The following is a 25916-nucleotide window of genomic DNA, read 5'->3' on the forward strand; positions in this document are numbered from 1 at the left end:
TTACAAAAGATCTTGCTGACAGTTCAAGCCGTGGGCGGGGTGAGCTCCTGACGTCAACCTAGCTTCTGCTTACCTAGCAGTTAGAAAACAGCAATGTGAGTAGATAAATAGGTACCACTTTGGCGGGGAGGTAAAAGACAAACTTATAAAATATGCTGGTGGTTTGATCAATAGGCTCCTCGGTGTGGAAGAATGAAAGAACAGCACTTCCCCATGACTGAGTTGAGCGATCTCCAGATGCTGGAAATGAAAGAGGGAAGGCTGCCTCTGCTGATGTATTGTCTGTCTCTGTCAATTGTACAATGGCACTGAATGTTTGCCATATATATGTACCTATAATCTGTTCTGAGTCCTTTCGGGGAGATAGAGCGGAATATAGAGGACTGCAGTGTAAACAAATCGCACTCAGGTGATTGTGTTGTCACAAAGCAATACATGTTTATTAATAAGGTAAGAGCATATTACACTTACAACTATGAAAACAGGATTCAATCACTCCTTATCATGTCAATAAAGCTCTGGAATTATTTTTTTATATTATATCTTCTCTTTTATCCATTAAAAAAAAAGCCCAAAAATGTACAGAGGAATAAAAAGATAGCAATCATCTCTAATTCTTCATCATTAGAACTACTATAATTAAATATAGATTTGTCTCTTTAAATCATTCCACTGATTTTTTATATAAAGTGCATTGCATGGCCATTTAAATTACACAAGGCAACAAACAAGAGATGATTTGTGTTTCACATTTGGAAAGAAGCTACTCCTCTTGCACTGTATATAGATATATATACTGTATGTATATGTTTGGCATTCACGTGCAGAGTTGGGGGGAAATCCAGCATCTCTCAAAAAGAGCAGCTTTGATTCAAATGTCTAAAATCTAATTGGTGTTATATAACAGAACATTGTCAACTTCTATTAAATAGCTATGTACACATTTAATTAAGCCACATCATCTGGTGCAAATTGTTCAGCATAGGCATTGCTAACGCATTTAATGTATGGGCTAAGTATCCAAAGCACTCACTCAATTTCTTTAGAAAAATATAGTGGCCATGTGTGTTCTATTAATAGCTGTAATCATTATTTTAAAATATTACTATGTCCAATATAGCAGAGTGCTTGAACGCATAGCTGACTTCTCTCCTCTCTTTCAACATTGTGCCATGATAAGATTTAGCTACCAGACTCAACTATGGTCCTCCATCCCATTAGACTTGGAAAACTTCCTAAGCTGCGATGTAAAAGACCTAAACCTCACATTCTTGTCTGTGAGTCACAGAGACATGTATAGCTCAGTGAGAGAGCACATGCTTTGTATGCAAAGTCCCAGGTTCAAACCCAAGTCTCCAAGTACATCTTTGAATGAATCTTCCTGAATCCCTCGAAATCTGCTGCCAATCAGTACTGACATTATAGGGGTAAGAGGAACCAATAAAGTAGGACTTTCACTTTTGTATGGGTTAGGGGCCAAAACCACATTCTAACTAGTTGGTTATGCCCTTTACCTGTTTAAAGCATTTAAAAGGAGTTCAGAGTACAGTATATCGATCCGATTGATATACACTGTAAGGGGGGATGAGGACATCTGAGGTATAAACCTAAAATTAGGTTGGCCATCCACACTTTTTATCTGTACTTGTATATTTATAATTTTACTTGGACCTGATATATACTGTATGTTGTGCTTATCTTGTTTGTTATGATAAGGTCAATTGGCTGATCAATAAAATCGTTTTGTATGGGTTAGGGGAGTGAAGTGGGAAAACCACGAATAAAAAACACCAATTCTACCAAAAGCTGACCACAGAACTACGCTGGAGGACCTACTAATGCCTAAAGATATGTTCTCTTGGTCCTTCAGTTTGTTTCCATGATCAACTTCTGGCAGAGATGGACCACAGAATTGCATCGGAGGACCTAGAAATTCTTAGAGTGTATTAGCCAAATCTGCAAATAATCAAATCTATAAAAACTTAAATCCACAAATGTGGACAGCTAACTCTAGTATGATTTAATGTGACTTTTAAAAAATTACCCATTACCTTCGCTGACTCCCTTCTGCAAGATATATATGTAGCACTTTCAAATGTAGTGTCACGACACAAGTATTAAGATGTACAACTTTAGTGAGTATAGTAAGGCCATCCACCACTGTAGTGGCTGCCAGAACAAAGACTGAGGCATGTTTGATGTACTACCATACTTTCTATAGAAACTAATGCAGTGGTTTTCAACCTTTGGATCCCCAGGTGTTTTGGCCTACAACTCCCAGAAATCCCAGCCAGTTTACCAGCTGTTAGGATTCTGGGAGTTGAAGGCCAAAACATCTAGGGACCAACAGATTGAGAACCACTGAACTAATGGGTGGTGTATCTTGCCAAAGAAGTCAAACACTGCTGCTAGAATGTGCTCCAGCAGCTGAAGAGGCAGAGCTCTGAGAAGCAAGCTTCAAGATTTACTCCATGTGGGTGGGCTACCTTTATACCAATGCTTAATGAAGTACAAAGGGAAATTAATTGGGATCCCTCCAAGGCTAGCAATTTAGATCAATTTCAGACTAAAATGTCTACTCATTATTTGCAGGGAGGGGGAAAGAATCACTGCATTGGAGCAAGCTCAAGGCACTTTTTCACAATAATCACTTCCTATTATATCATCCTACTGACACTTAGCAATCAAAGGGGAGATTTTTTTTTTGAACAAAGAAATCTCCCTGAAACCTCCACCCTGATCCATTCATGTATGCAAATATTTCCTGACACAACTCTACAGGTCTGCTAAACCAAACATGCCTTTGTGTATCCTTAGAATTTATCATCCCTGTAAGACACTTTTTGTGTTCACCTGAAGCAATACATGGCGTGCAAACTGCATCTATCACAATCATTTCTGTAAAAACAGCATGCTGGTGAAGTGAAATAGTACACATGTTATGAGCAGGCAATCATCTCTGAAAAGTGAGATGAGAAAATGTCCAACACGTAAGCAGCTTTGTTCTCACTACACGGACAATTTACCTTCCTCATGCATAAATATTCAAACGGTTGCCAACCCTTGCAAGAAGCAAATGTTGGCCCACTGAAAGCTCTGTGTACAATTTAAGACTAATGTATTAGCAACTGCCCATTCCATGTGTTTTAATATTGGTGATATAGTCCTTCCCTTGACAATGTGTGACAACTTGTGCTGAATTTTTCCAGAGGTCATCAAACTCACAGTAAACCTCTTATGGGCCACAAAAACAAATTAGTCTCAGCCTCCCTGAGTATGACTAAGGACTAACTCAAACATTACGGCTCCAGCATGGAGAGAGAGAACTGAAGATTACTTCTACATGTCAGTTCTTTGTACAGCAACTTGTAGGTCAGCTTGGCCTGCTAGGAAATGGTTTCTGCTTGACTCTAAAGAGGGGTGGGAAACTTGTGGCTCTCCAGTTGCAACTCCCATAATCTCTTAACCATTGGTTATGCTGGCTGGGCTTGAGAGGGACTGAAGCCCAGAAATATCTGGAGGGCCATACATAGACTGCCAAAGGTCTGCTCTAAAATGACAACTCAAACTTTTCAAATGGATTGCAACTGCAGGAAGCAGAAACTCCTCTAAATAAACTGGTAGTGTTTGAAACTGGGAGTGAAATTCTGCAAGGGATCCATGTTTTGAGCACATTTTCTTCTGGGGAAACAATGCTGAGAAACTGGCATGGGCTAGTTATTTACAATTCTCAGAGAAAATTTCCACTGAGATTATCCTCTTCTGATCAATCTATTTAGTGCAACAAAGTGCTAGAGTTGTTTGTGTACACCACAACTGTTAACCCCCCCCCCCCAGCTCTCTCCAATTCATTATCTGGCTGATAGTAGTGAAGAACCTTGGGAAGGCAGGCAGGAAGGGCGCATATTACATTGAAAAGAGCAATGATCCATTTCTGTACATTATTTTCACACTGGACTAAAAGCTCTTAATGTTGCATGATGACAATGCCAGTAGTCCCATCACCCTCAAGCCCTAAATTCCATCTATTCTAACTGGGAGCGCTTATCCAGTCATTGCCTTTCTTAACCTACAGATCAGTCATTTCAGTCGCTGGCTTGAAAGTTCAACATTGAAGAAAGCAACAAGCAATTCATCTTGGCAAAGCAGCAAGTGAGAAAACTATTCAGTTTTTGATTGACAGAAGAGAAGGGATGCGCTTGCAGACTGCTGCTCAGCAGCAATGCAAAGGATGAGGCCAAAAGATGTAAAAACAATGCAGTCCCTCTGGTAGTGTGGAGGAAAAAAATAGGGTTAAAACTCTTGCTGACAATATACAACACTGGGGCCAAAGCTCTCAGTTTGCCACCAGTGGGAAGCCAGGCTGACTCCTTCCTTAACTCTGGTGTGTTTCATCCTCAGGACGACGTCATGAGATTTCGTTGCCAAACACTTCGAGGACCAGTGGAGTGAGCTGCATGCTGTGCTCAGGCAGGAAGGAGAGGCAGCGGTACTGTTTGGAATGCTCCTCGTTCAGGCTCCTCAGGTCTGCAAGTTTCTGGATCATTTTCGGGTAAAGGAGGCGGTTGCCGGGAGGCGGGTGTCGGCAGAGAATATAAGTCTGCAGGATTCCAGAAAGATGATCCTGGATGGACTCCACCATAGCGGTGTCTTGAACGCCGGGGCGATCTAGGAAAGAGAACATGGGAGACAGTGAGAAGAGGGAAAAACGAAGGGGGTTGCCTATTGACTCCAGGTCTTTTGCTTTCTTGCTATCCTGAGATCAGTATCTAACATTACTCTTTCCTCATAGTCTGGGGGAAAATGTTGAGCTTGCAATATTATACTCACATATCCTGTGTAGATTTTTATGCTAGGAGACAGAAAACTGTGAAGTCAGATAGGGTTGCCAGATAGCAGGAGACAAAGATCACAAAGTATCAAGCAGCAAAGGGAAGCAGCCAGACGACTTAAGGCAAGTGGGTGCAATGCCGTGTGCTGAGTACTTCTGCATGTCAGATTATTATCAAAAAGATGGAAGAAGTGGAGGTTTGGGGCAACTCCCTGGCAGAAAGACACTGCAAAACCCTTTGCCAAGACAAATTGTGGCAAGATAGTACTTTTTTGAGGTGTTAGCTTTTGTGTGGGGAAAAAAGAAACAGCGAAGCACTTAAGAGCAACCATTCAGGTCTCTGGCTGCAGTTCAGACTGTGGTCTAGTGTCAGTATGAGGCTTATAAGACTTCTTTATTGTATTGAAACCCGTTTGCTTCCTATGGCCTCAGAAGGTAGGAGTGAACACTTTGCTTATGCAGTTCATATGGGAAATGGAAGAACCCACAACACCCATCTCCTCTTGTTCCTTGCACTATACTCCAAACAAGGAAAGGTTCTTAGGTACTGCTCCTCACCCTCTTTGACCCAATTCTTTTCATCTGATTCCCAACATGTAACAATTGCCCACACATAAATGAAGACTCATAGATACTACTGATGCATCTCCATGTGGATTCTGACGCTTTTCTGTGTCTTCTTGAGGACAAAGAGCCACCCCACAATGAGCCATTGCATTAGCCCGCTCCTCCTCCTAATTTTGTGTAGAGGGAAGAAATTAGGCAGAAAGTGGAAGCAATGTATATACTTGAGTAAAAGTTGAGAAATTTTGGCTAAAAATCAATCCAAAGAACCTGGATCTGTGGTGGATTGTTCCTCATGCCATCCCAAACATATACCCTTTCTCTGAGTACACTGATGAAAGCCTTATGGATGCCTTCAAAAGGACAACTGTAATTGTAACACTATATAAATGGAACTACTTTACTCTGCCTTTAAGAGCCTTGTGGGCGACATAAAATAATGGGCCAAGTCAGATTCAGCCCACAGACCTTGCGTTTGACACGTGTGGCTTAGTCCATAGCGAGAAAACCTAAAAGAATCACTGACCATGTATATTCTCCAGAACTCTTTTGAGGGGAAGCGGCAAACTGCTGCCACTGCTATTTTTCTGCCCAGGCATTCACAAAGACCAGAGGTGGCATTGCAGGGGAGAAAGTCGACAGGGACAGTGCTTCATTCAGGTTTTCATTGACCAGATGAAGCTCTTGTCTTTCATCATTCCACTCAGAAAAGGGGATGGTTCCTTTTTTGATAAGAATTAATACTGCATCTTAACTTCAATCAAAATGGAAACTTTCTTTGAGTAGAATAGCAAAAGGCATTTTAAAATATCTGGATGGAAACATGATCATGGTCAGGGGGTGCTTGCCCCATGACGGTACTGGCACTTTCCTCTCTCAAACTGACCCTCAATGTATCCTCAGGTCATATAAAAATCCATAATTTTGGCCCGTAATCCTGCCCTTAACTTATACATGAGCTTGACTTACACGCAAATATATAGTCAGTCGACTATTACAAACATCTGACTTACAAGTGACTCATAGTTAAGAACAGGGGTGAGACAACAGGGGCCAGACTGTGGCGCAGGCTGGCAAGCAGCCTGCTGCAATAAATCACTCTGACCATGAGGTCATGAGTTCGAAGCCAGCCCGTGGCGGGGTGAGCACCCGTCAATTAAAAATAAAAAATAGCCCCTGCTCGTTGCTGACCTAGCAACCCGAAAGATAGTTGCATCTATCAAGTAGGAAATAAGGTACCACTTATAAAGTGGGGAGGCAAATTTAACTAATTTACAACATTGGAATGAGGAAGTGCCGTCACAGTGGATGATGAAGCAGCTGCTCCCCCCTGTGGCCAGAATCGAACATCCCCTCAGGAGAAGGTTAAATTGCCTCTGCGTCTGTCTCGGTTCTATGTGTATATGGGCATTGAATGTTTGCCCTATAGGTATATAATGTGATCCGCCCTGAATCCCCTTTGAAGTGAGAAGGGCAGAATATACTGTAAATAAACAAATAAATAAACAGGAAGTGAGAGAAATCTACTCCTAGGAAGGAATATTTACTCCTGAAAGCGTTATCATGGGGTAAAGATGTCTCTACTGAAATTTTACCACCAATCCTTGTTTCCACAGGAAGCTACATTTTCCAAAATCCAATGATCAAAGGGACAGAAAGTGAGGTGAAATCTTCTGAACAGGGGCATAGACAGCAAAACAAACATCACAGGGATGTTAAGCCTTCCCTATGCTATCCAAAGCTGAGATATACACACATACATAGACATAGACATAGACACATATGTATATATAGGCTGGGGTTACACTTTAAAAGTGTACCTGTTCCGACACACACAAATTCAATTTAAGAACAAACCTACAGAATCTATCTTGTTAGTAATTTGGGGCCTGTATATGGTAGTTAATTCTAGTTTTACTGAAAGGTATGTTGCTATGACAAGTCACCAAATAAGCTCTGAATAAGCATAAAAATAATACAAGAAGACAGAGACTCCTCTGAGCCCAAGAGTACTTCCAGATGGGTCTTTAACTGCACAGGCACCTTGCCACATTCACAGAATTTTAGAGGGAGTCCAGATGTTACTGTCACCATTTTTCATTCCATAAGAATTTTGCATTAGGATAGCTACAAAACCCTGTTTGATTGGTAGCATTGTCTGGATGCACACTAAGATAGGAGATCTTAGGTTCTATGTTTTGTTTTGGAGTCTTTGGTGGTGTGAAACCTTTATCCTGCATTCTAGAGAGGAAATTGGGATATTAAATTAAACATTTTGTCATATGGGAAGCTGCCTTCTCCTTGCATTATGGTAATCCTCACAAACAAATATGTGCAACTCTGGAGAAAAGAGATGCTTCCATGAGTTTAAACCAGGATATTGTGGATGAACACAAAAACAGTTGTTATTTCCAATTTAAAAAACTTGTCTCCATGTTAAAAAAAATATTGCCCACAAAATGACCCTGTTGATGCCTCCAGTCACTGGGAGATAGCACACTAAAATGTCACCCAAAAAGATAAAAGTTTCTCTTACCTGGAGAAAGGATGCAGATGGCCATCAGGAGCACATGCTCTTCCTCATGCAGGTTGAGTTTTTTCAAGCTGATCTGAAACTTAACAAGAGGCTCAAGCAGGTCTAGGCTGTGGCCAGCTGGAAAAAAAACAGAGCAATTTTTAAAAGAGTCAGCACTCACTTTTGGAAGGCTTGCAAGCTGGTTGGAAAACAGAGTAAAAAGCAAAAATAAGCTGATCTGGGGGGTCCTTCCAGACAGGCCTTATATCTCAGGATCTGATCCCAGGTTTTCTGTTTATCCCAGTGGGGACTCATATAATCCAGTTTAAAGAAAAAAACCTGGGATCAGATCCTGGGATATAGGGCCTGTCTGGAAGGTCCCTGGAAGTTAATGGCTCATTCAACAAAAGGACAATATTCATCCTGCCAAGAAATATCTGAAATTGTTGAGCTAGTCTGCTTCTTGTTCTCAATTCTCTCTTCCTCTTTCTACATTGCCTCCCAGTTCACAAGGACTCCCAAAGCAATGAACAAATAAAAGCGATCAAAACAATACAAATATTTAAAAAACTAAAAACACATCCTTTAAAAATTGTTTAAAAGCAATCCTAAAATACAAATTTTAAAACAGAGTAATTCAAACAGAGCAGATTGTGTTGAACAGCAGTGTTTTGGATGCCTGCTGGAACCTCAAAAGAGATGGAGCCAGCCTCAAATATTTTGGAAGAGAGTTTCATCTTCAGGGTGCTACTGTTAACCATCCTAATGAGTTGGGACAAACAAGAGGGCTTCTTCTGAGGATCTCAGACCTTTTCCACACAGCTGTATAAAATCCCACATTATCTGCTTTGAACTGGGTTATATGGCAGTGTGAACTCAGATAACCCAGTCCAAAGCAGATATTGTGGATTATCTGCCTTGATATTCTGGGTTATATAGCTGCGTGGAAGGGCCCTCACATTTTGAGCAGGCTCAAAAGGGAGAAGGCAGTCTTTTAGATATCCTGGCCACAAGTTGTTATAGTTTTATTGGTCAAAAGCTGCACCTTGAATTGAGTTCAGAATACTAGAAGCCAGTGCAGTCATTTTAAGACCAGATTTATGTTGCCTTTAAAATGCACACCTGACACGAATCTGGCTGCTGCATCTTGCACTCTCTGAAGCTTCTAAATGCTTTTCAAGGGTTGCCCTGCAGAGTACACTATAATACTTTAATGTAAACAGAATAGGCAATGAAATAGTCTAAAGACACTTAAATTCCATTAAAACTGAATTGGGTTTTGGCATTTTTTTCAATTTCATTGGATTGTAACTATTATTCTACAGATTCAGTTACATAATTGTTTTTTCAGATCCTGGCTTTTAATTATTTTTACTTTCTATGGGTGGAAAGTAGAGATGGTGGACTTATGTCACAATTTATGGGATAGATGGGATGTGTTTATTATTATGTTTTAAGCAGCATGGGGTGAGAAAGGCGAAGTAAATAAATAAATGAAGTAAATAAATACATAAAATACATCATCATAAAACAGCCTTTTGAACCATATACAACCCTCTATATCATTCACACCTGAAAATACCATACCTTGTGTGACATCACTGATTTTGTATTTGAAATCATTGCTGCCACAGGTCCAGGACATATCCTCCAGTGAGAACGACTGATTTGATCGAAGCATAATGACTTCTATGGCACTGGATTTCAACAAAGCAATCTGGTCCTCTGCTGTTAGATCTCTACATTGGGGAAGAGAAATTGTTGTATCTTGAGTTCTCACTTCATCCATCATTACAATACTTCATGTGGTGATACTTAAAATTCATGACCATGTGTTTCCCCTGGGATTGACACTGGCTAACATACATTTTGGTACCTCAAATGTTAGACCTGTTTCTGGGTATATTTGGCCAGCTAATTCTAAAAATGGCACCTGTTTCCCTCTATCAGCTCTAGTTTTTGAGATACAGAACACATGCCATCTGCCAGTTTTCATCTGCTCACCCATAGAGAACCATGATAACCATATTTAAGGAACTAAGGCTGATATGGTCTATCCAATTAGCGCCCCAAATAACCCCAGGAACAGGCCCAAAACCAAGACACAAATAATATTTTTGTTGGGCTACAAAGGTGCTTTCATGGTAAATGATTCTGTACTTCTTCATTCATACACTCCCCTACATTCATATATGCAGCCATCACACACTGGTGTTATCTACTCAGCCCCCTGGAGATTGGTTCCCAATAAACTCAGATCTATACATGCACATTGCCACTACTATAGGTTGATATACGCATTTATGTGTATAATGTATTAATGTTAACACCATGTCATGCCTTATATTTGTGAATTAGCCACCACACAAACAATTCTAAGGTCAATTCAAGCACAACACTTTGGAGTACGCAATTTGGTACATTGCTGAAAGCTACTGAGTGCTTAGTTGTCTATGTACAATCAACAAGCTTTAACTTTGAACCCCATTATTACTACAAGACCTTTATAAGGTTTAAGTAGAAGTCCAAGGAATGTGTGGAGAGCTTAAGTTCAAACTATGCTTACACACAACTCTTGGTGCACAGCCAAATGGGACTTGAGCAAAGCCTTATTCAAATTAGCCTCGTGGCTGAATTGCCACTTGACAGTTCCATTAATACTTAGTTTCTGATGGGATTTGTTAAATAAACCATGCCAATGGATAAAACAGGCAAGTGGCAGAGGCAATAATTACATTACTGTTTTGGCTTACAGTCTGACTGAAAGATTTATTTCAGTTTATATAAGGCTGTAGCAATAGGTTTGGAGAATGGCTGTCTCTTCTCATTCTGTAAAATCTGAATAACCGTGACTAGTACTACTCAATAACTGTGACCTACTGCCATCAGGATAAATATAATGCAGCTGCATTATTTCTTAGGCTAAATGCCTCTATTTAAACATTATTACTAATGACTAATTTAAAATTGTAAACCATATACCATAAATCCCTGATTTACAAACATCTGAATTATAAATGACTCACAGTTAAGAACATTTTTTTTTGTTTTTGTTTCAGGAGTGACTTGAGAAACTGCAAGTCACTTCTGGTGTGAGAGAATTGGCCGTTTGCAAGGATGTTGCCCAGGGGAAGCCCGGATGTTTTGATGTTTTTACCATCCTTGAGGGAGGTTTCTTTGATGTCCCCGCATGGAGCTGGAGCTGACAGAAGGAGATCATCCGCGCTCTCCCTGAGTTGGATTTGAACCGACAACCATCAGGTCAGCAACCCAATCTTCAAGTCATCAGTCCTGCCGGCACAAGGGTTTAACCCACTGTGCCACTGGGGCCTCCAAGAACGGGGATGAGACAACAGAGTGAGAGAAATCTACTCCTTGGAAGGGAAATAAACTCCTAGAAGAATTATCATGGTGAAAAGGTGCCTCCACTGAAACTTTATCACCAATTCTTGTTTCCATGACAAGCCAATTTTTTCAAAATCCAATTGTCACAGGGACAGAAAGTGAGGTGAAATCTTCCAGACGGGAACAGGCAGCAAAACAAACACCACAGGGGTGTTAATCTCTCACTATGCTATCCGAAGCTAAAATATTAGGCTGGGATTACACATTAAAAATTTTCCTGTTCTGACTAAGTTGGGAACTGACTGTATACTCATATAAAAGTTGACATCATGTATAAGTTGATGGCAGATTTTGGGGCCAATATAGATTTTATATGACCTATGGATAAGTCCAAGTTCATTCCATGGAGAGGGGAAATCATCAATCAGTGGGGGTCAGCATAAAGTCTTCCTGGGAAGTACTTAGTTCGATACAATTTCTGCTTTTGAAACAGACAGCTTCTGAAGCAAAATCGTTTCTTACTTGAATCCTGGAATCATTTTTGCAAATCCAATCACTTTCTGGATGCTGTAACTAACAAGGTCAGCCAGGTGAGGCAACATGGAAAGGTGTGATAAATCAATGGACATGGATGCACTTTCATCGCTGTCATCACTTAGTTCCAGATTTGAGAACATCTTTGGTTCTATGAGGGAGAGGAAAACACACAATTTAGACTTCTTACGTAAGTCTTTGAAAAAGTAACTTCCTCAAACCCTGTAAACATCAGTCAAAACAAACAAGCCTGTTCAAAAAAGTGTTTTAAGAGACTAGACTGCAACATTGCTGCTTACATCTCTCTTGCCATTTATATTGGCTAGTCTGGCTTTAACTTTATGTTCAAACTGCTACAAGGACTTGCCACAATGGTTTTAAGTTGCTGTATGGTTTCTGTTCTGTTGGAAACTGCCCTGAGACCCTTGAGGGGAAAGGGCAATATATAAATAAAGTTTTATTTTTTTTATTATTATTATTATTATTATTATTATTATTATTATTATTATTATTATTATTATTATTTATAAGGAAGTGCACAGGACTGTAGAAACACAAGACTGCGAAGTGATAATATAGTTACAAGGGGAGGCCTCCACTCATGAGGCTGTTTCCAGTGGCAGCTCTGTGTCTTCCACAAAATGTAGCTCTGCTCCTTTTCAGCACAAGTGCCAGAAAGTTCAGATCAATCCAAAACCATCAAAATAAAGCAATCCAGGAAGAGAACATCTGAGCTACAACATAGGAGTGGCTCTGGAAGTCCTATAAAGACCATATTTATTGACCAAGTTTCGCACAGGTTTTTCCACATCCCCACAGGGTTTTTTGTACAAAAATCCTTGGCATAAATGCCATTTGGGCTTTTGTGTGGTACCTGGGGAAGAAGAGCTGAAGGTATCCAAGGAGTCTTCTGAAGAGGAGAAACCTTGGGTCATAATAGAGGAAGATCTACTTTTCATTCTGCTACCTCTGACTGGAGGCTGAAACAAAAGGAAATTTATTTATTTATTACAATATTATATCCCGCCCTTCTCACCCAACAGGGGACTCAGGGCGACTTACAATAAAACGCATATATAAAAATGATACAGTGCAATATAAATCAGTTAAAAAATTATTATTAACTTACATCAGTATTCATAAAACACGTTATAAAATACAGGTAGGCGTGTTCAGTTCAAAAAACTGGGTCTGTCGATTGCGTTCAGCGTACATGATAATAATTAACGCTGCCAATTATTATTCAAAAGCCTGAATTGTTTGGTTTATTTTTCCTATTAGGTTTGAGTGCCTCCTACTCTTAAGTTTAACATATTGGGATGGCTGTGCATTCATGGGAACTTCTAGCCGAGACACAAAGGATGGCTCAAGAATATCTGGAGATTTCACCAATAAGATCAGTCGAAATTGGCTCAGATTAGCACAGGGTACTTTTGCAAACCTTTGCTTCTGTTTTCTCTTCTGGTATTCTTTGCTCCATTTCTATTACTTTTTGCCAATTTGTTCAGTGCTATAGACTAAGGTAAAGGTAAAGGTTTCCCCTTGACATTAAATCTAGTCATATCCGACTCTGGGAGTTGGTGTTCATCTCAATTTCTAAGCCAAAGAGCCGGTGTTGTCCATAGACACCTTCAAGTTCATGTGGCTGGCATGACTGCATCGCGCACCATTATCTTCCTGCCAGAGTGGTACCTATTGATCTACTCACGTTTGCGAAACTGCTAGGTTGGTAGAAGCTGGGGCTAATAGCAGGAGATCACCCTGCTCCCCAGATTCGAACTGTTGACCTTTTGGTCAACAAGTTCAGCAGCTCAGCGGTTTAATCCGCTGTGCCACCAGGGGCTATAAACTATTTCCTAGAATAATAAAGCACTCCTAAATAAAAACATTTCTGACATACCGATGCCATAACACCCATATCTCCACAGTAGTACATAAAAGACTAATGTAGGAAAAGACATTAAAAGCACATTACGAGACAGAGAACCACAGGAAAAATATGTTTTAAGCTATGATAGTCATTTATATGTACACATTGAAATTTCAATCCAAGGGAGCTAGAGGATATTCACTTCAGCACATTTGTGTTATGCTTTGGGTGGTATTAGGAGATGCATGGTGTTTTGAAGGCTCTATTCCACAGTGGAAACACTAGTGTTGTTCAGGAAAAGTAAACCAGTAGAGAAGAATAAAGGAGTGGTGAAAAAGAATCAAGAACTGCCGCCCCCCAAAGTGAATGATCATAATAATGGTGATAGTGGTGGTGTGTCCTTTTTTCAGACAGGCATTGCCAAATTCCTTTTCCTCCACTTCTGCTCTTTACACATCCCACCCTTCTCCCTCACTCTTGCATGCGTCACTCAACCCCACAGCTGAGCTCCAGTTCCTCTACTGTTTCCCTGGTTGCTACAAGAAAGGAAACACTTGTGGTTGCCCCAGCCACAAGTACTTTCTCCCCCTTACCACACCTCTTTCTACAGAACTGAGGAAGACAACTGCTCAGAGACCCAAGGGCCTCTGAGGAAAGTGAAAAGAGCAGGTGGATACATGGGGCATCCTAAAGAGCTGCCATTCGGTTATCTCAATTGTCCACAGAAATGCTTAACTTCAGAAATATACAGTCATCCCCCTGCATTAGCTGCTTAAACATTTGCGGCTTTGAATATTTGCAGATTACATTAACGGATCCTGCTTCTCCTGATTTATGTGACTGAGAAAGTAAATTTTCCCTATGCATTTTTCTAAGTCTTCCAGTGTAACTCCAGTGGTGTTCATCATCTGCCTCTTAAACTGTGGGTTCTGACCCCCCCCCCCATAGCTCAGTGTTGCAGTCAGGAAAAAATTGACAACAGTAAGAGGTTTCTGAACGCCATCCATTTACACAATGGCAACAGCATGCAGTAGATTCTGCAGAAAATACTTCAGCTGTACTCCACGAAAAGGAAAATTAGTCTGTTTAGCAAGCCTTGCAAATGCTGGTTTATGTGCAATAAATGTTTGATTTTTATACCTACTTTATATACCTATCTACCTTGAGTCGTGCAAAGATTTTCCTGGTGGAAAAAGTTAAAAAGCTTCTGGACTACAAGTTTAACTGGAAGAGCTAAAAATGCTTCAATAGCAAGCATTTCCAGGCATTTCTAGGTTCTTCAACATAGACCTAAAGAAGTATTATCTCAGATAAAAATAGTGGGCCTGTATTTTCACTTTCATGGGGCTCTTGTATCATAAACAACTACAAAAATTAGGGCTGATTGCACTTTCAAAAGAAGGGATAAAGTTGCCACGAGACCTAAATTCTACAAAAAAAGGTTTCTGATAATGTATTTCAACCAACAGACTGTTCTTGGCTCCTATTAACTCAATGCACATGGAGACACTGGCTTGGCATTCAGGCATTATCTTACTGCTTGGTGCATACGACAGTTTAAACCCCCTTTATAGCCAAAGGAGGGTAGACAGTTTTGCCAGAACCTGTTTCTCAAAAAGCATTAAAAATTAATCATCGCTGCTTGTTCACTCAGTTTACCACCAGATGTCCTCCTACTCACATCTGTAATGAGCAAGAAAGACAGTGGCTTACCCGAAACTGGTTGAAATCAGAGTAAGTGGGATCATAGGTTTTTTTATGAGCTTCTAGAAGTATATCAATGATCCGCTGTTGCTCCTCCAACAATTTGGGCTTTAAGCTCTCTTTCAGGGCTTCCTCCTCCTTTCTTTTCATTATCATCTCTCTTTTCCTCTGGACCTCTTCATCTGTCAGAATAACTGTTGGTATATGGGGAGACAGAATACATAATAGTTAGTTTAAACTGTTAGAATTAATTAGAGCAAGACATACAAAACAAACAAGCTTCAATGGCTGTGATTTGTAATGGCATGATATGATTATCATTATTCTCTAAAGGCAGGAGAGACACACTGTTTTTCTAGGCTTCAGTCTGTGTGAATTTCAGATAAGGTTCATAGCTTACAATTGGTATTCATGTGAATGTCATGTGATACACATTTAAAGAGATGTTTCCATGTTCCTGTTGTGGACATGAATCCATTTCCTCCCTCTTAACTACAGATGACCCAGTTAGGTCCAGCGCAAATGACTGCAACTCACTTGTAATTATAACAAAACAGAAAGCCAATCAGGGCCGTAGCCAGAAAAAAATTTCGCGGGGGGGGGGGTTGAAAATTTCGGGGGGGGGGGGGGGTTAACCCTTAGCACACACCCCTCCCCGCTACAAACCTGTCAATATCTGCTTGAGATAGTGCCTGGAGGGACTCTTAATGTTTTATGTCTCATAGACTTAGCATGGGGATTTGGTTAACCAGTTAAAATTCATGAGTAACCAAGGTTTTTTTTTATAACCTGAAAAATTTCGGGGGGGGGGGGGGGTTGAACCCCTAAAACCGCCCCCTCGCTACAGGCCTGAAGCCAATTGTATTTATTCCTAAAACAACTGTGTAGATTCTCATCAAGTCTTTTTCAGAATAACTGATAAAATAGCTTCATCACCATCATTTAGAATGACCACAGATGTGCTGCAGTCACTTTGATATTGTAGCATCAGGACCTGGTTTCTAAGGGCAATTTGGTACTAGAATGCCTTGTGGAAAATTCAGAAATGACCGTATGAAATATGTTGGTGTTTGACAAGTAAATAACTACACAAGAGAGTCTCACAGCAGGGAATGTCATGAGACAGTGCTGGCAGAAGTGTTCCCACAAGGTTGCGCAAAAGAGGGTCTGCTGCACAGATGTCTACACAGATGTCTTGCATTAAGACACTGCTAGGCATACCTTTGGCCAGCACAGACAAAAGCAGTAACCAGAAAATTAAAACAAAATTAACAGCAAACATAATATATGACTAATATGCATGAAGATCAAGCCAGAGAAATACATGGAGAGGCTGGAATATGTTACTCTTTAGGACTACATCTCACAGAAACTCCCAGCCAGACTAGCCACTTGATTTTCCAAGGCACTCCATCAGACTATCATGATAATGTGACCGTCATGCATGTTAATTCATTTTGGATAGTTTATTCATCTCACATGTAACGGAGTAGACCATGAACAATTAAAAATGGAAGAAAGGAAGAATATCCTCAAAACTGCTAGCAATAGAAATTACACCTGAGCACGTTTCAGATCATTAGGAACCTTCTTGTGGCATAAACGTTCAAAATATATATATACTGGCACCCTGATTGTGCAAAAAAGATAGAAAGTATGTCTATGAAATGTTTATAGTTGGTTTAAGAACTCAGAAATTGTATATTTGTATATCAGCTCAAAGAATACCCCATGTAATGAATTCACTGAACATGTGGGGCATTGTCACAATGCTCCCAAGGTATGGTGCATGATGGCACAGAAGTGAACTCCTACAAGTCCAAAACACATTTGGCTACATTATTTCTCATTCTTGGAACTTTTGAGGAGTAGCACTCAGATATTACTTCATGAAATATCTCGCTCCCAAATATGGTAAATGATGAGCTGAATTTACATCCGAAGATGTTCTAAGACAAAACCAACAGTGTGGCAAGAACCCACATAGCAAAATAAATAAAGAAAAGACGTCCTGGACTTGAAACCCTGGAAACTGGAGTTCATATCTGAACTCTACCATTAGTAGCCTTGAGCAATCATTTTCAGTACAAGGAAACGGGGTGAAATGTGATGAACAATGAGATAAAGATTATAAAGTACCCTGCATGCTAAAAAAAAAAAGGTCACTAACAGTCACAGGAAAAAAAGGTACGGTATGTGTGGGATTGAAAGGAGTTCGGCAGCCAGCTGCTCCTATGCTGACTGCAAACTCTTGCCATTTTATCTTAGGACGCAATTAATTGTTGAGAAGGAATCCATACTGCTAACGGCAACCTATAAGCTGCTATGAAGATGATCATAATGTTGTTTGGATTATCAGACTGTTTCCAAAGAAGATGATTCAGAATTGGCAGCATCCTGGCTGACATTATTTTTTGTAAAGCGCTGGAGATCTCCATCATGAGAAAGAGAAACCAACAGGATTTCACGATGTCCACTATTCCCTTTAGTGTTATAAATACCAGTTGCTAGAGAACACAAATATGAGTGTATTATAATAATCATGTCCTTTGATGGGGTTACTTATAGTCATTTGCCTGACAATAAGTAAGCAGAACCCAGGACTTGGGAGGCCTCAGGTCCCAATCCAGCTGGGCTCACCTTATGCAAGGAATAAAATGTCCCAATTAATTTCAAAAAATACTGCCAAGACATTTAAAGCTCAGATGTAGTTCATATTATAACATTTGGGGCCAAACTTTTGAAATTTGGGGAGGAGAGTTGAGTAAGGTTGGTGGGAGAAGAGCACTTTAAGCACCTAGGTTCAGCTGGTAAATGTCATGAAAAGCAATCCTTTTCCCGTTCCAAAATTAGTGGATGCATATTATTATTATTATTATTATTATTATTATTATTATTATTATTATTATTATTATTGACACAAAGACATAGTATGACACTGCAAACAAGATATATATTCTGGATTTTGTATCACAAAATCACAAGTCGAACACTTCCCAAGTGTTTAGGACTGTGTGATGTATTTTCGGATGATGTGTGCAGATCCCAATAAGGTGGCCTTTTGCAGTTGACAGATCATATGTTTATTTATACCCCACTTTTTGTCTTCACAAGGAGACTCATAGAAGCATGCATAGAAAGCATGATGCAGGATTGTTGCTAAATCCCTTTTTAAAATACCTAAGGCTGTTAGTAGCAGCAAAGTATAAAAACACAGGTTGCTTACCTGAAGTAACTAATTCTTCTTCGTGGTCCCTATGAATCCACACCATTGGGATTAACTACACAGGCACAGTTAATTTCAATTGTGTGATTCATAGAGACCATGAGGAAGAATTTCCCTCTTACATCAAGCCCTTATTCAACTCCATTTTCATACAATCTTGCCTTAATTCTCCCTCTTGCATTTATTGCACCATTCCAAAAAGTCCAGTAAAGCTCTAGAACTGAGACCAGCGTATCTCACAAATTGCTCTAATCAGGACAATTCAAGAGAAAGGGTAGTGTGTGAAAAGGCAGGACACTCATCTTGTCTTAGAAAGCTGTGCTACGTGTGGATTTATTTCACAGAAGACTCTAAAGAACACCCCATGTGCTGGTCAGCAGGCTGTTTACCAAAGAGATAGGATTTCTGTTTCTCTGACTCAGAGGTATTCATTATAGGAAACTTGTATAATGCTGTCGTGTGCACGCAGCACTGTGTCTGTACGAAATGAAACAGAAGCTGAGAAATGGGTGCCACACCCAATGTGCCACGACACCAATAAAACATTCAGTGTTCACTGAATTCCCATTAAATCCAAACACTAAACCCAAGCACTTAACTGCACACCTAGTAAAAGTTTAGATCTGTTACATGTTTAAATCACTACTCTGGATTTTTAAAAAAGAAACAGGAATAGAGTTTAACCAAAGTAAATGAAATAAATATGTGCAGTTTTTATAAAACCTGTAAAAGAAAAAATACTTTGATCAGGTAACTGGCTTGTTTGTCTTATTCGTATGTCAAAAATGTGTAGCTAGGCTTGTGGCTACTTTCATGCCTGTTTCTCCTTCAATAACATATTCTCTATTTTCTTATCCCTGTTGGTTATACATATATCCACAAACACTTCTGATATTTTAATTTAATTATTCCTCCCCAACTTTTGCTGCATCTCTATCCTTTGAATATCAATTTTTAAACCTAAAAGTCAATGAATTTAAATGGTTTAAAGGTTGGCTTGAAGTTCAAGAAAAAGGGGATTAAAAAACTAGGAAAACAGTTCCAGTGCTGATGGGGTTGTATGTGTATACACTAAATTGTGGAGGTGATTGCATAATGTAAAGAGAGAATGCTTTCATCAATGCTTGAAATGTTTAAGAACAAAACAGATGTCTGTTAGGTCTTCATTGATGTGGCTTTTGAAACAGGTCAGTATACAATTATTCTTGAGATTCTTTCAAGAGAGTTACAACATCATTTAACAAACCCTTAAAATTTGCTGAACAAGTTATGGCTTTAGACTTATTTATTCCCATTCTAGACTTTCACAGATGTGTGAGGTTTGGAGAAGCAATGCAAGGGGGAGATATCTTTTAGCTCAGGGGTTGACAACTATGGCAAAGGGTCCAGGGCCTCTTGGGGTCTGTCTGGACTACTGAAAACTAAAACCAAAAAGTCCTAAAACAGCTTGAAGATCTTTTCTGGTTTCACTTTTGTTAACAGGCTGGTTCACTCCTGAAATGTATCAAAAAAGGCACTTCCAGAAGCAGGGATGCACCAGATTCCTCCATGGTTGGAGCTCATCTAAAAAGAAAATCTTGGAGGTCTCAGGCTCCAACTACACAGTCATATAACTCAGTTTCTGATCCCATATTATCTGCTTTGAACTGGATTATATGGCAGTGTACACTCATATAACCCAATTCAAAGCAGATAATCTGGGAACAGATACTGGATTATATAGCAGTGTAGATCCAGCCTCACATATTTTTACTTTATTGAACCTTGTTCTCAAGTGACCGTTGTTTATAAAACTTCACTATCCTGATCTCATTCAGTTTCAATCATTTTCCCCACCCCGCCCCTCGAAGACCTATGATACACTTTGCAGATAGGAAAACTGAGAAAAGTTGATTCGCTCAAGGCCATCCAGTAGGTATTAATCTGAAATCATAACCATAAAACCTGTATTATTTTATATCCCATTCCATTTTACAATGCCATTACTCAAGATATAAAAACTCTAATTAAACTTGAGTTAAGTCCAAAGTGACCAAGAAATCTATTTTTGGCACCTAAGAAGTAGCTGGAGGAGGGGAGCCAGTAAAAGTGAAAGGTGTGCAGAAGCTATGCATGCTATATATGGTAACATACACAGAAAACAAGTTGCATAGATAAAAGGTCAAACGCAGATTTGAAACAGAAAAGAAATGAGAATAATGATGATGATAGCAGTTTCTTCTTCTACTACTATTACTTAGCAGCAATTTGTCTTAACCCTAATTCAGTTTAACAACTTTATATATGGTCAATCCTTCATGGATGAAGTAGTTCCCTTAACTTGACATTTCCTAAAAAGTAAAAGATTGACACAGGCAGTAGTAGGTTTGATCTCAAATGCAGGCAAGATGGTTTACCACGCACACAACCACCTAGGTTAGTTTTGTGTAGGTAAAGGTAAAGGTTTTCCCCTGACGTTAAGTCCAGTCGTGACCGACTCTGGGGGTTGGTGCTCATCTCCATTTCTAAGCTGAAGAGTCAGCGTTGTCCATAGACACCTCCAAGGTCATGTGGCCGGCATGACTGCATGGAGCGCCGTTACCTTCCCACCGGAGCGGTACCTATTGATCTACTCACATTTGCATGTTTTCGAACTGCTAGGTTGGCAGGAGCTGGGGCTAACAGCGGGCTTTCATTCCGCTCCCGGGATTTGAACCTGGGACCTTTCGGTCTGCAAGTTCAGCAGCTCAGCGCTTTAACACACTGCGCCACCACCACCAGGGGTGTGTATTCACCTTTATTCTTTGAAAATGTGAGATTTGTTAAACCTCAAGCAGTTTCTGCTCTGATATAAGACATTTGATAGCACTATGGGGGTGTTGATATGTACCACCTCCTTATCAATACAATGAGAGTGAGATCTCTTTGGCTTTCAAATATTGATGAATCACTATTTCTATAATTCCTCGCTACATGCCATGTTGACAGAGATCAATGAGAAATGGACTCCAACAACATCTGCAGGGCCACAGGTTTCCCATTTTCATCATATGGTTGGCCTGTTATAAGCAATTATAGGGTTTAGAAACAATGCTGGAAAGTATGCTCATGCAAATCTGGGTAGGAGAGCAGTTTGGGCTTAGGAATTTTTTAATATCTTAAGAGTAGTTCCTCAATAGAAAAGCCCTTGCTCGGTATGGCCCATAATGAACACACACCAGCTGACTGACTGGGCTTATGGGTTAAGCACATTTGTATTATAAACTAGTCTGCTGCCCCACATCTGCTCTACGAACAGTAGCTTTGAACAGCTGTGCTAGAGTGGCCTGATTTTTTTTCAAACACACAGTTTCCAGAATTTAACTGCATAAAGCCAAACAGTTAAATCTATTTACATTTCTCGTACTGTCCGTCCATTCGTCCTTGCCAACATCTGGGGAAAAGAGAGGGAACCCCCCCCCCAAAATTTACCCCTAAATTAGCATAAGAAACCAATGTGTGTTTGAAGATGCATTTTCAACAGATATCATTTGACATACATAAAGTGAAATGCATAAGTGAAATACACAAGTTACAAACATCCAACTTACAAATGACTGGTAGTTGAGAGAAATCTATCCCTCGGAAGGAAAATTCACTCCTGGAGTTATCATGGGGAAAAGGGGATCTCCACTGAAGCTTTATCACCAATCCTTGTTTCCACAATAAGCCATTTTTTCCCTCAAAATTCAATTATCACAGGGAATGCAAAGATACAGAATGGGGGACGCCTGGCTCGACAGCAGTACGTGTGAAAAAGATCTTGGACAACAAGTTAAATATGAGCCTACAATGTGATGCGGCTGCTAAAAAAGCCAACGGGATTCTGGCCTGCATAAATAGGGGTATAGCATCTAGATCCAGGGAAGTCATGCTACCCCTCTATTCGGCCTTGGTCAGACCACACCTGGAATACTGTGTCCAATTCTGGCCACCACAACTGAAGGGAGATGTTGACAAGCTGGAAAGCGTTCAGAGGAGGGCAACTAAAATGATCAAGGGTTTGGAGAACAAGCCCTGTGAGGAGCGGCTTAAAGAACTAGGCATGTTTAGCCTGCAGAGGAGAAGGCTGAGAGGAGACATGATAGCCATGTACAAATATATGACGGGAAGTCATAGGGAGGAGGGAGCAAGCTTGTTTTCTGCTGCCCTGCAGACTAGGACGCGGAACAATGGCTTCAAACTACAGGAAAGCAGATTCCACCTGAACATCAGGAAGAACTTCCTCACTGTGAGGGCTGTTTGGAAGTGGAACTCTCTCCCCCGGGCTGTGGTGGAGGCTCCTTCTTGGGAGGCTTTTAAGTAGAGGCTGGATGGCCATCTGTCGGGGATGCTTTGAATGTGATTTCCTGCTTCTTGGCAGGGGGTTGGAATGGCCCATGAGGTCTCTTCCAACTCTACTATTCTATGATTCTAGGGATAGAAAGTGAAGTGAAATCTTCTGAACAGGGGCAGAGACAGCAAAACCAACACCCTTCCCTATGATATCCAAAAGTGTGTGTGTTTGTGTGTGTGTGTGAGCTGGAGATGCACTTTAAAAAGTACCTGTTCCAACTTACAAACAAATTCAACTTAAGAACAAACCAACAGAACCTATCTTGTTTGTAACTCAGGGAATGCCTGTGTAGGTATATAGTAAATTTTACTCACTAGTAACAGGATGCTTCTGCACCAGCTGAGCAATGGAGCCCATTGCCGCACATCACATCCATTCCTCAACTGGGGCAGAAGTGTGGTAGAATGCTGCACTGCCAACATGGGAGTCTCTCCCATGTTCCATTTGGAAAAATGGAGCTACTGTGGGGACAAGCTGTGCAGCGCTGCTTCCCCTCGTGTGATGGGGAAACATTGCTGTCGGCCAGGTGGGGTGCAGGGCACCGGGATTGCCCTGCTGCACAGCCGATTTGTCACGGAGGCTGGCGAATTGGCATGAGGGACCTCATCAATGTGAGCTGTATTGTTGACTCTGTAATGCTTAAACTGCATGAATTGAATGTTTCCCTCATCTTTGCAAACCTAGAGCACTAACAAAACAGAAGAGACCTAAGAATATTTTTAGGAAACACTATTTTTCTGCCACCTTTTCTTTGCTAACAGCTACAAGAAAACATTGTTCTGAAAGAGCTTTATAAGCACAGTTCTCTGGAAAAGGAAATTATAATCAACAATAATCTTGCTTTTGTCAAGATACCAGCAACCTTTGATAAATAAAGCATGGACCGGCCACAAGGGAACATTTCATCGTATGACTGGGGATTTTCCCTCACTTTTTGTATGTGTGCATGGAGACACTGGGCAGAAGGAACATTTTATGGTTAAGGTGAGGTTTGGAATGAGAGGCCTGGCATGGAAAGGGGGGAAAAGGCAAAAATAGTAATTTGTCACTAAGAACCACGTGGGTGATGCCAAGCAAGTAACTCTGCTATGCAGCCTGCAGCTACTTAAACTGAGAGTTAATTCGCCGCTAGTGTTTTTCCAATACAAAAATTGCACAACTCTGTGCACGCCTGAAAATGATCTAAAGATCAAGGTGGTATCCAAATGTGCGTTTCCAGGCAATGAGGTGGCTTGAATGCCAACGTTCATTTGGGGATGTAATTAGTTTGGGGTTATATAACTGGGTAAGCATTATTGTTTTCTTTTGAAAAACTTAGCCTCAAAATTAACTTGGATAAGAAGCGTGGGTATGGTAATAAGCCTCGGGCTCTCCCTTTAATATGGTGAAGCAAGAACTAGCAGAAGCCCCTTTAACTTTTAAAAAAAAATAACAGAATGGCTGGTACATAGTTAATGTATCAAATTCTGTGACTTAACCAAATGGCTTTGCTTCTGAGATTATTCCTAGTTTCATTGTTTGAAAGGCCTAAAGTCTCCACTTAAGTAGAACCATTAAATCTACAAGAACTTTATAAATCTGCAGGTATGTCAGTTTCATTGTTCAATGCCATGTACACTGATTTAATATATTTAATATCATAAATTTGAACATTCAATGAACATCACATGAATGAAAAGCCACATCAAACTGCACTAAGAATACAAGTCTCGGCACCTAAGGATTGATGGTCCTGGCAAGGATCTTGAGGCACAGCTATACTGCAGGGTTACTTACTTAATAAGGCTACTGTTTTGGAAGGAATAATTTTCACTTCATTTGCCTTATAGGAGTGAGACAGAAAAAAAAATATTTCATATGCATGTACATGGCAATTATCTGGGTAAGGAAAAAATGGGAACAATTTCAGGGAGAAGGGAAATATTTATGGATTAAGCCAAATCAGAGTACATAATTATGTTTTCAAGAATTTTTTTTTAAATGTGAGAGCACTGGCTTTCACTGCTTTAAAGTACTGGCTTTAAATTACACTAAACTGGAAAGCTTGCAACCTTTTCCCTGCAAAATGGTTATGGGAATGGCATGGCACAAGTTAACGTGACTTCATATGCAGGTAAGAAGGCAGCTTAGTGTCTCTTGTCTGGTTTGGGATTTTATTTTGTTTCTTAGGAAGCTATGAGTAACTTCTATACCATAGCTTTGACCAGAAAAGAAAATACTGTAAAAGGGGAGGGGTAGTTATGTTCAGACCACCTGTCATGATGGATTAAGATTAGCTGCAACCAAGGGTATTACTTGCATCATACCAAAGAGCAAAAACGATTCCATATTTGCTTCAGCTTAAGCAAGCATTCTGACAAATTCACAGTTGTTAACCTCCCCCCCCCCAAACAATGCATTAAGAAACCCATAATTGGGCACATCACTGTATTACATGAATTAACGTTTTGCATGACCAAATTAACTGATCCAGTCAATACTTTTACTGGCAAACAGGTATATTTGTATATATGTTTGCTTGCTATTGGGCTGCCCTGCTCGAGAAGCTAATGTACTATAACATCTGAACCACTTCTCATCAGCCCACCTCTATATTCTGAACACTGTGACCCACCCCTTCAACATTATTCCTTCTTGATGTCTGAACTTTTGGGAGGACATTCATACCAGTGGGTGAAAAGGGTACTTTTGAAGAGTGTAAAGAATATTTTAAAAGCTATCCTTTCCCTCTACAAAAAGCTTCTATGCAAATATTTTAATTTCCTTCTGACACACACACACACACACATACACACACACACACAGAGTGCTGAAAGAGTCACAAAGCATGTGGATTGCTTTTGTTGTTTCCAAAGAAAGAGTTATTTCCACAGAAACGAAGCCAAGGCACATCTTAAAACTTTTAATAGAGATGCAATGAGCACTGCTCGGCAGCTTGTTGCGACAGCTTGCGTGCTAATACTGAATGTAGGA

The 25916-nt window shown here is 40.1% G+C and overlaps 1 protein-coding gene across 5 annotated transcripts in view; it reads right to left on the reverse strand.

Moving 5' to 3' along the window:
• Window positions 1-413: 413 nt before the first annotated feature.
• The window catches only part of vdr (vitamin D receptor), a 211944-nt gene continuing 186441 nt past the window's right edge, over window positions 414-25916 (reverse strand). For all 5 annotated transcript variants that reach the window (XM_062966421.1, XM_062966422.1, XM_062966420.1 and 2 more), the window contains exons 5-10: window positions 15373-15557; window positions 12664-12769; window positions 11778-11940; window positions 9498-9649; window positions 7932-8048; window positions 414-4668 (exon numbers count right to left, since the gene is read on the reverse strand). In XM_062966421.1, the coding sequence (XP_062822491.1) occupies window positions 4409-4668; window positions 7932-8048; window positions 9498-9649; window positions 11778-11940; window positions 12664-12769; window positions 15373-15557 (983 nt within the window). In that variant the 3' untranslated portion in view covers window positions 414-4408. The remainder of the gene's footprint in view (window positions 4669-7931; window positions 8049-9497; window positions 9650-11777; window positions 11941-12663; window positions 12770-15372; window positions 15558-25916) is intronic.

This window comes from Anolis carolinensis, unplaced genomic scaffold (assembly GCF_035594765.1).
Source record: "Anolis carolinensis isolate JA03-04 unplaced genomic scaffold, rAnoCar3.1.pri scaffold_20, whole genome shotgun sequence".
In the NCBI taxonomy this organism is placed as follows: domain Eukaryota; kingdom Metazoa; phylum Chordata; class Lepidosauria; order Squamata; family Dactyloidae; genus Anolis; species Anolis carolinensis.